Here is an 11,530-nt window from a genome sequence, read left to right as displayed (position 1 = left end):
CTAATAGTGCAAGGTGATCACTCAGGGAACACACAGGACGCAGTAGGGAACAGATTGGGATCAGATAGGAAAATAGTGTTTTGTTGCAAACGGTAACACTCTGCTCCTCTCTCAAGCGATACCAAATCGCTGTAACACGAGGAGAGGAGGGAGCTATAACGCGTTTTCTGCCTAAAAACGCTGCAAATGGCCAGTCAGGATTGACTGGCCAATCGCAGTGATCGGTGCCTTCCCTTCTGGTTTCTTTCTTTAGTGGGGGTCGAGATGGACTGGGATCGGATGTGACGCCGTGTGATGACATGGAGAGCAACATGGCCAGAGTCTCCCGGCTGTGTCAAGCTCAATGTCCGTGGTATCTCAGGTTGCATTAATTGTGTTAGCTACAGTGATTGTACTTGAGGGGCCGGTTCCAACTGCATCAAGCGCTACTAGTGACAGCACCTCCTATGTCATGTGCACAGGTGTTGGAGGTCCACCACTGTGCCCGTCTGATCATATTTTAAGGACTTCATTACAGTAGGAAATCCTGTTTAATGGTCCAAACTTCCTGCATCATAAGAATCAGGATGGGGCACTATATGTAACACGGTCCTAAAATACAGCCAAATATCAGATCAGAAATAAAAAGATAAAACTGGATGTACTACATACCTCCCAGCATTTTGAGGAGGTGAAAGAGGCACAGAAAATGTAATTGGCCTAAGAATTTTACACCGCCCCTTACTCCACCAATGCCCAATTTAATTTCCTTCTTTGGGCCCCCCACTGCTTCGTGTCACATTGTGGACCCATTATATTGTGAGCTTGGCTTGTTCTCGCATTGTTTCCCACAGCTTCCCCCAATATTGTGTCCCCTCAGGTCTTCCAAATATTGTGGCTCCCTCATACTGTGCTCCCCCTTGTTGCTGCTTAATAAAAATGATAATAATAATAAACTCCAGGTACCTCACCCCATTCCCCACAGCAGCTTTCCTCTGAAGACATCACATCATTGCGCCTGCCTATGTCTACACACAGCAGAGGGATAGTGCAGAGAGCTGATGGGACTCTCCATTATCATTGTATTCAACTTCTCCGGACGCCCGTAATAGAGCCTGAAAACCAGATCTGGGACGGTTGGCAGGTTTGATATTAATGGAGACCCCAAAGTTGACAAAAAGTAAGAAAAAAAAAAGCTGACTTCACTGCTCTTCCTCTGGTCCCTGTGCCACACTCCATACTCTCTTTCTAAGGTTTGTTTCACATCTCGTTTTTTTTTTTTGGTATGTGCTCAGCGTATACATAGGGAAATCTCCTGCTGTATATGCTTAGCGTACACATTGACATGTACTGGCAGGATCTCCCTGGCGCGTCCTTACAACGTATGGCACACAATGTAATGTGAAGCCATAATGCTTGGAGTCCCCCTCTGATACCAGGAGCAGAGTGGCTTCCATAGCAGGAGCGGTGACTACATCTGACAAGTACTCAACAGTTTAAAGTGTTCTATGTACTCAGAGTCCTTACTCCTGCACATACAACCAGCGGCATCCAGGAGCAGTGAGTATAGTACAGCTGACAAGTTCTCTCCATTCCCGGCTCTTCTCCTCGGTGCAGCTTTGCTCTCGGTCCTGATGATGCATACTATTACTATCAGGGTCCAGAGCAGCGGAGCTCTTAGAAGTGGTAAGATCTGGTCAGATGTACACATCACTCCGTGGTCCTCTACCCTTCTGGGTGTAGCTTTCCTCTTGGTCCTGGTATATACTACAAGCATCCGGATCCAGAGTAGAACTTGAGAGTAGTGAGAACTTGTGAGATGCACCTTAATCTCTTTTTATCCTGTTCTCGCCACTGTCTGTCGTACTGACCTTGTAGATCCAGTGCTGATCTTCTTACTATGCCCCTCGGCTTCGGCTGGGACGCCTCTCCATAATGACACACTGAACCGGAAGTGCGATCATTGGTTGGTGCCCTCATTACCGGAATGGAAAGATCGTTACCCCAGACACCCCTCCACCAGGCTCCTACATAGTTTCTGACTGCCTATTTCCGGTCCAGCCCTCGATAGTAAGTACAGCTTTCTTTTCCATCGTAGTATCAGGCCCCTTACCCTTCAGGTAACAGTATGACACATAAAGATAAAAACATAAGCCCTGCACCTTGTTACTCTGCATCTACATATTGACTTGTGGTAATTGGCCGAGCACATGCGCTACTGCACCTCTTGTATTGTGTAGTAATGTATATGCACTGATGCACTTCTCTCTTTTTAGATCTATTACATGTGTCCTGTTACTCTGTTCTCATTAAGTACACTGGTAACAATTTTTGCGGACAGTTTTGTATTACAGACAGTCCCTGGGTTACGTACATTCTGCAGGTTTGTTCATAACCCCAGCCCAAAAAATTTTTAATCTCTGTGATAATTGGGATTTTAAACCTTTGGGTTGTCAGAAGAACCAAGTTTAATAATAAATCTGAATTTCAGACACCTCTGATAACTGATACAGCTGAACATTGTAGCCTGGGACTAAAATACGGTAAATTACAAACATTCAGAGGTCTGTCTGTAACAAGGGGTCGTATCTAAGTCGGGTGTACTTAAGCCGGAGACCGGCTGTATTCATGTATTGATCGCCTCTTTCTCATGAATGTAAACAATAATCATTCAGTTATTATTACTGTCATTATTATCATGGGTGGTACATATGTCAGTGACAATTCGCTATTCCATATACAGTAGCTATGGCCTGTATACTATTACACCTGAGGTTTGAATGACTGTAATTGAATTTGCTTTTCTGCAAGATGTACTTATTTTGCTCTTTATGTACCTTACAGTTTCTGATAAAGGTCAGAATTTTTGGATTGCTATATGCTTAAATAAACAATAATATATTTCCATCATAGCCTTGAGTGACGGGTTGTTTTTTCTATATTCAGTGCAGGTGGTACCCGTGCACCTTCTTCCCGAGAGGAGTGACGTTTACAAAATATATACCTGCACCAATGAGCAATTCTATCGGTGAAAGAAACTCTCATTGTTTTCTGCAGGAGGGTTCACCCTCAAATGTGACATCACTATGTGTAATATCCCAGTACTGTGACATCACTGTGTGTAATATCCCTGTACTGTGACATCACTGTGTGTATTATCCCTGTCACAGTACAGAGATAATACACACAGTGATGTCACAGTACAGAAATAATACACACAGTGATGTCACAGTACAGAGATAATACACACAGTGATGACACAGTACAGAGATAATACACACAGTGATGTCACAGTCCAGGGATAATACACACAGTGATGTCACTGTACAGGGATAACACACGCAGTGATGTCACAGTACAGGGATAACACACACAGTGATGTCACAGTACAAGAGTAATACACACAGTGATGTTACAGTACAGGGATAACGCACACAGTGATGTCACAGTACAGGGATAATACACACAGTGATGTCACAGTACAGGGATAACACACGCAGTGATGTCACAGTACAGGGATAACACACGCAGTGATGTCACAGTACAGACATAATATGCACAGTGATGTCACAGTGCAGACAAAATGAAAAGTGATGTCGCAGTACAGGGATAATACACACAGTGATGTCACAGTACAGAGATAATACACACAGTGATGTCACAGTACAGAGATAATACACACAGTGATGTCACAGTCCAGGGATAATACACACAGTGATGTCACTGTACAGGGATAACACACACAGTGATGTCACAGTACAGGGATAACACACACAGTGATGTCACAGTACAGGGATAACACACACAGTGATGTCACAGTACAGGGATAATACACACAGTGATGTCACAGTACAGGGATAACACACGCAGTGATGTCACAGTACAGACATAATATGCACAGTGATGTCACAGTGCAGACAAAATGAAAAGTGATGTCGCAGTACAGGGATAATACACACAGTGATGTCACAGTACAGGGATAATACATGCAGTGATGTCACAGTACAGGGATAATACACACAGTGATGTCACAGTACAGGGATAATGCATGCAGTGATGTCACAGTACAGGGATAATACACACAGTGATGTCACAGTACAGGGATAATACACACAGTGATGTCACAGTACAGGGATAACACACGCAGTGATGTCACAGTACAGGGATAACACACGCAGTGATGTCACAGTACAGACATAATATGCACAGTGATGTCACAGTGCAGACAAAATGAAAAGTGATGTCGCAGTACAGGGATAATACACACAGTGATGTCACAGTACAGGGATAATACATGCAGTGATGTCACAGTACAGGGATAATACATGCAGTGATGTCACAGTACAGGGATAATACACACAGTGATGAATAGTGAACAAAGGGGTACCAGATAAAATATTTCATATTAGACTGCTTCAGGCGATGCCCCCCCACCCTTCGCCCCCCCCCCCCCCACCTCATTTCTGTAGCCCCTCCACGAATGCCTACTTTTGGGTGGTCTCCACTCATAATACTGCTTTTCCGTTGGTTCCCCACTTTTGGTGAGCCCATTATTCCCTCCCCGAATTATAATTTTCTTCCTTTTTGTGAACACTCCCTTATATTCACACATATGTTTTTCCTCTCTGCCTCACTGGATCATGGAAAGCAGGTAGGTTTGCAGCATGAAGTATTTATCAGGTGCAGGGGCATTGCCAGGGTGGTAAAAGATCCAGGGCACTGGCCTCAATGTATGTGTATGGCACTCGGTAATGCCCCTCCTGTACATAACCCTCTGACATGCAGTTGTGCCAATAACAACTTTACTTGTATATATAAAACACAGGAGATATCCCTACTTTTTACTTCCACTGACTGCAGGTGATGTGTCCCCTATCTTATCCATTTGGCCCGGCATCACCATGTCTCTACAGAAAATTTCCATATTTTTGTTTTTACATGCTTCATGTTGGGGACCCCCATACAGTGTAATGCCCTATTAGTGGCTCCACACCCATCTTTTACATATGTAAAACCGAAGGAGGGTCGCCAGGGTTGTCTTTAGGTCACAAGGATTAAGCTCTCTCTGGCCTCTGCGCGTTCAGATTTTCCAGGGGTCAATCCTGCCTGACAAGAATACCTCATACAACAAAAACCTGATTTGCACAAAGAATCAATTTTCAATTTTTACAGAGTCGTTTAAACTATTTTGTAAAGAAAGGGGGCTAATGTGAAGCCTAGCTTATCCTATGTTTAAAGGGAACCTGTCACCAGGGACCTCATTTTCACTAGAGACAGGTTACAAAGCCCATCACACCAGCATTGCAAATCTACTTTTCTGCTTTCTCTAAGGATTTGCATTACATTATAATTGTGTGTTATAACTTACCTTGCACCTTAACAGAATCCACTGTGTAGTCCCAAGGGTTGGGCTATGGTTTGGATGCATTTAAAAAACGTGTGACTTGTCTGTGGGCATCTGTAACCTGTATTTAGTGAAAATGAGGTCCCTGGTAAGAGGTTCCCTTTAATAATCTCAGCACACCTACCTACAGTATGGTCAAGCTATGATCATCCTCAAGACATGAATAACATCAAATATCAAGATTTAGCCTTGACCCAAAAATGTGAAATTTGCTTTATTTGTCATTTAAAAATAAATTGCTCTGAATCAAAGCCATGACCAAAGATTCTGAATACCAAGAAGAGAATGAAAACCACATAAGACCCAGTGGGGCACATGTATCAAACTTTTGGCTCGCCTTTTTCTTTAATTTTTGAAACTTTTCACAGTGTTTGTGCTCATTTCCGACTTTTTTGTGTGTCTAAAACGGTCTCCAATCAAAGTTTGCCATGTCTAGTTTCCTGCAGTGTACCCTGAGCTATCACCTGCATCTTTGTGCAAATCTACCCCTGACCAGGCGTAGAGATTAGCTGGGGAACTGTTTGCAACTTGATTGGAGACTTGATTTAAAAAGTCACAAATTCATCTGAACAGCAGGAAAGCCAAAACATTCTCAAAAAACAGATGGAAGAATCCAGACATATGATACATGTGCCCCAGTAAGTGGTTACTTGCTATGGTTTCCTACAGAACAAACATCTACTCAAATTTTTGTGAAAACCAGGAAATATAATGAAAAGTTATATAGGCTTTCAATAAAATTGATGTTTAATTTCTTAATAGTTTTATGAATTCTTACACTAAAAACATTCTCATTCCCAAGAAGGACATTGAAAAATGTCCTGTACCCCTTGCCCTACTTTTGTACAGCTAATAAAGGGGCATTCTGATGTAGATAGGACATGGAGGTACAACTGCTGTTCTCCGTGTGAGAGGGGTAGCAGGTCAAGCATACCCTCTGCCATATAGCTTAGTGCTATCCCTCTGTTTGGTAGTCCCATATAGAGGGATGGAACAGCAATATACATACTGAACCTACCCCTCACATCATGGAAGCATGGGCCTCCCTTCTCTTCATACCAGACAATACAGACAACAGCCTTTGAGGTTTTATTTCATTATTTCATGTGAGTAAACACTGAAAATCTTTTCTGTCCTGGACTTTGAGATCTCTACTTTTTAGAAATAGACCTTAAAATAGTAGATGCAGGACATTCCCGTTGCCCCAGAAAGGTGATCATGGCACCAATGTTTCTTGGAGAAATGGGGCAGAGACTCAATGTAGACCATGGAGTAAACGGAACAAGTTTTAATGGAAAGCCCCAGACACTATGAAGACCAGGGAATTACATGTTAATGTTACTTTGGACAAAACATCCCCCCATGGATCATTCCATTGTATCATCTACCAAATATTCATTAAATCTGTGTATTATCCATCCCCAAATATGGGGTCAACCATGATACACCAGTTATACAGATATGTAAAAGAGAACATCATTTCTATATGTTTTTGTAACATTATATCCATTGAATGTCCATATCCATCCACACACTGGATGCCCCCATGAAGCCTACATGACAGTATATATGGCAGAGCAGGTACATGGCAGGTGCCACCTGAAGATGCCAGGGGTCATGTGACTGGCGCATGCCCAACTGCCCTTCACTTTCCAACTGTCGACCGCTGCAAGTGGAAGAGAGATGGATTGCCCCGCAAGGGATCTGCGCAAGATGACGTCCAAAGGACAAGATGAAGATGACAAGAAGAGAGAAGAAGAGGAGAAGATGAAAGGAGGAGAGAAGAGGAAGAGGGAAGATCACAGCCAAGCGGAAGACACCCAAAAGAAGAAGAGGACCGGACCCAATGCCAGAGACTCAGAGGATGAAGGGCCAAGAGCAGGTAGAGAACCATCTATTTATTTGGGGCCTGTTATGATGAATGTACAATATGGTTTTATTCCAAATGTATTTATTGTAAATGTTCCCATGTAAACAGTCCAAATGTACGGGGGGGGGGGGGGGGGGCGTTTTCCTGGTGTGGGATCTTCCATGGGTACAGATCCTTGTGTACATTACAGCTTTGTTAGTGACAAGAAGGTGACAATGTGAAAGCTTACAGTCAGATCATCAGGAAGGCAATTCTGGTCTGAAATGTAGAAAATATTCAAAAGGAGAAAGTGTTTTGTTTATTTAATAATCTCGGTCTCAAATCTATGAAATATTCCTTTGTAATTTTATTAAATGTTATTGCACACTTTGATCAATGTAATCAGACTATAAAGCAAAACTGTAGTACATGTCATTATTTTTGGTTAAGAAATGTGTTAGAATTAAAAATAATTAGGAATGTCATTGTTTTATATGTATTTACACAACTGGTCTAATTATATATACAAATGTGCCAATTCATTAAATGCCTACAGCCAACAGTAGGGGGCGCTCAGTGTATAGGAATTCAACTGTCATTAGACTCTGTATTGGCAGATGCACTGAGCTCCCCCTAGTGGCAGCTGAAAGAAAATACTTTATTTGTGTCATGAAACAGAAGGGCCTACATGATAGATGCATGGGGTTTGTCTACATGATAGTTACACCACTAGGCCACACAGTAAGAGGTGCTGGGGCTGGTGTCTAGTGTAATAGTATGGGGATTACCTATAGGCTAGTGATCTGTATGCTACATGTAACCGTGCAATATGCACCTCATAGACTTATCTGTAAGCAGTTATAACAGTGGTGGCGAACCTGTGGCACTTACATCCCTCTTTGTGGGCACCCAGGCCATCACCCCAGCACAGAGTGTAACAGCGAGACACAGCTTAAGGCAGAGCATGAAGGTGTGAACAGAGCTGGATTATCACTAGAGAGCCTGCTCTGGGCCCCCTGACACCTTTTCAGGGGACCCTGGGGGGCAGCTACAAGGATAATCCAAATGTCTCCATCTTATTTTTACTGTAATGTCCTCAGGGCGACATTATGATTGAAAGTCATGATAGAGAGGGAGCAAAAACTGTCATAAATAAAGCTGTTGCGACACATAAGTAGGTTTTGGTTTTAGTTTGGGCACTCAGTCTCTAAAAGTTATAACTTTTATCAGACATCTTCCATAATTATAGATATGTGGGTGCATGTCCATCAGTAATTTATATTGTATTCCCTTCTCTATAATATATAACATTGTGGTTTATCTGCCATCCTTTTGGGGACTAGTATTTTAGCTTGGCCTTTTTGTATTAGTAGATACTTTTACAGTATGATATAAGTATTTGTTTGGATATATTTGAGAGTAGGAGAAGATGCACTATGTGTAACAGGATTATATACAGTGGTATACATGTATATTCCACACTTCAGATACAGTGACTGCTACAGTCTTAGTCCACGTTCACATAGTCAGTATTTCAAGCCAAAAACGCAGATGGAACCTAGAAAGAGAACAGGCAAAATGGAAAGATCTGTATCTCTTCAGTTTGATGCTGGATTTGGCTTACAAATACTGGTGCACAATACTAGGAGTGTGAAAGTGGCTTTATAGAGACTAATCTCATGTCTTCTGCTTTTCCCATTACATGTCTCCTATATAGACTAATATGATATTCCTTATTTTATTCCTTTAGGACCCAGCACCTCTGTAACATCTGGATCTACTGCCCCAAATACCATCGGTGGCTTTGTGGTCCATGAGGTGCTGGGCAAGGGCAGCTTCGGCAAGGTAAGATTTACACACTTCTAATTCATCCTCATTAGATATATAACACCCCAGGTCTATCTTGCACATAATTAGGCCTTTTGCACATGATGCAGTCCGTGTATATGGGCACGTATGTCGGCCCGGCCCCACAGACGGCACACCTCGCTGATAATGGAAGTCCTTGCAGTACATAAACATATGATGTGAGGACTTCTTATCTGCCAGCCGGGCTGCAGCGCTGGCAGTGTAACAGTTAATATCTTGTATTTTCTCTCCTCAGGTGATGCTGGCATCAGTTCCCGGCCAAAACATCTACAAGGCCATTAAGATCATCAACATTGGGAACAATGCGGAAGCCCTAGAGCGAGAGAGGCGGATACTCCTGGCTGCTAGAGACTGTCCATTCGTGTCTCACCTCAGTGCCTCACTGAAGTCTAAGCGCCATATGTATTTCATCCTGGAGTATCTGTCCGGCGGCAGCCTCGAGTCTCTGATTATTCAGAGCGGCAAGCTTAACATCGAGCTTGTACGGTTCTACACGGCAGAATTGATCTGTGGCATCCAGTTCCTCCATGGCCATGGCATCGCCCATCGGTAAGAGAAACTTCATTTATGTGATTTTGGGATGCCATTGATATCCATGGCTGTGTCCGTTTTTGCAGATTATGTCAGTACCATATGCATCCATGGACACTAGTGGCGCAGTTTCTAACCAAATATTCTTCTTTCTTTATGACAACTATTATAACAAGTATTAATGTTCTTTTTTCATTGCAGAGACATCAAACCAGCCAACATCATGCTGGATGAAGATGGTCATATTCGGATTATAGACCTGGGGCTGGCGCAGGACGGTCTGACCGCTTCCACTAAGATCTGCGGACAGACTGGAACATACCGCTACATGGCCCCAGAGGTGCACCTGGATAAACCTTACACTGTAGCAGTGGACTGGTGGGGTCTTGGGATGGTTGTTTCCAAAATGTCATCTGGAAAATCCCCCTTTTATGACCTCAACCAGATGCAAAAGGTCTTTCTCTCGATCACCAGAAAGAAGCCAAAGATTCCATCATGGTTTGACGAAGACCTGAAACATCTTATACTGAACCTGCTACAGAAGGATCCAGAGATGCGCTTGGGTGTGTCCGGTAACATCAGAGACCACCCATTTTTCCGAACCATCTGCTGGGAGGAACTGGAGACGAGGAGAGCACAGCCACCCATTCCATCTTGTTCTGGTGACAAACCATCTGGTTAGGCCGGGGGGTAACCCCTGTGCCCCCTTCCCAGAACTCTGTGCCTCCTCCGCCCACTGCTTGTAGACCTGACCCTGGCTTGCCCCGGACATCGCCTCTCTGCTGCTTTACTGCCGTTTGTCATCATATTGCTGCCCCAGTCTCTTGGCTCTGATTCTTCTGACCTCTGGCCCGACCCGACGACCCTTCAAGCCTGCGTTTTCTTTGGCTCCAAAGAGCACCCTTAGACCACAGATTTCCATCTTTATGGTGAGTATCGGGTGAGTATGGGCGCTTGATCCAGGGAATATTTCCCGCCATATTTGGCGCCAGGAAGGAATGTTTTTCCCCTTAAATCCGGACAAATTGTCCTAAAGGGTTTTTTTCTTTCCTTCCTCTGGATCAACACAAATGCCCCAAACCAAATAAATTTACCCCTCAAAATTTTAAATACAATTTAGCCCACTTTCCAGAAACAAATTATTTAGTATATGATTCAGGGACTAGTCTGACTGCCATGCATGGGGTCGGGAAGGAATTTTTCCTCATGTAAAGCTAATTGGCTCAATGAGGTTTTTTCGCCTTCCCCTGGATTAATGAAAAGTTATTCCTGGGATCTAGTCTGACTGCCCTAGGTGGAGTCGGGAAGGAATTTTCCCCCTTATTTAAGGGTTTTTCGCCTTCCCCTGAATCAACAAAAGTCAGTGGATTTAAAATATCCTTGACTTTTATTTAGAAATGATCAAATCAATCGCCCCCCTCATCAATAAAATTGCTATTTCAATAAAATTCTCTATTTTCACCCTTATATCTTGTGTACTTTCATTATTTCTGTTGTATTGCTGTGTATTTTTTGGTTCCCTGGTTTTGTAATAATATACAGTAATATATGATAACATCATACATGGTAAAGATTAATATCCAATAGCCATGGGTCTTCAGCTATTGGAAAACTAAGGATATCACTAGACACATTCACACATTTACAAACACAATGCCAGCGTCCGTGGGCGGGCCTTGGCCCGATCCCATATGAGCTCACGCACATGTGATCAGGATGAGGCCCGCCCTATACACTAGCGCTACATTTGTAAATGCAACTTTAATGCTAGGTGTGAACACTACCGTAAAAGGTTTTATCTGCTAATGAATGATTTCTGTGAAGAGTGATATTTATATACAAAAAAGACATTATAATAATCTGAGAATATCAATGACCTGGTGTCACCTGTACAGAAT

The 11,530-nt window shown here is 42.9% G+C and overlaps 1 protein-coding gene across 1 annotated transcript; it reads left to right on the top strand.

The window, feature by feature from the left end:
- Nucleotides 1-7,011: 7,011 nt before the first annotated feature.
- On the top strand, nucleotides 7,012-11,099 carry LOC140068772 (protein kinase C delta type-like). Its single transcript, XM_072114168.1, has 4 exons — nucleotides 7,012-7,265; nucleotides 8,983-9,077; nucleotides 9,337-9,650; nucleotides 9,834-11,099. Exons 1-4 carry the CDS (start codon nucleotides 7,067-7,069, stop codon nucleotides 10,312-10,314), a joined length of 1,089 nt encoding a protein of 362 aa, XP_071970269.1. The 5' UTR covers nucleotides 7,012-7,066; the 3' UTR covers nucleotides 10,315-11,099.
- Nucleotides 11,100-11,530: the final 431 nt, after the last annotated feature.

The sequence above is a fragment of the Engystomops pustulosus genome, chromosome 7 (genome assembly GCF_040894005.1).
Source record: "Engystomops pustulosus chromosome 7, aEngPut4.maternal, whole genome shotgun sequence".
NCBI lineage: Eukaryota > Metazoa > Chordata > Amphibia > Anura > Leptodactylidae > Engystomops > Engystomops pustulosus.
The sequence above is the reverse complement of the archived record's forward strand: the minus strand, read 5'-3'. Positions and strand labels throughout refer to the sequence as shown.

Bases quoted from the DNA above. Each gene is read 5' to 3' on its own strand.
- LOC140068772 (XM_072114168.1), top strand. From the start codon at position 7,067: ATGGATTGCCCCGCAAGGGATCTGCGCAAGATGACGTCCAAAGGACAA. The intron at 9,078-9,336 runs GTAAGATTTACA...TTCTCTCCTCAG, and splicing joins GCAAGGGCAGCTTCGGCAAG to GTGATGCTGGCATCAGTTCC. The intron at 9,651-9,833 runs GTAAGAGAAACT...TTTTCATTGCAG, and splicing joins GGCCATGGCATCGCCCATCG to AGACATCAAACCAGCCAACA.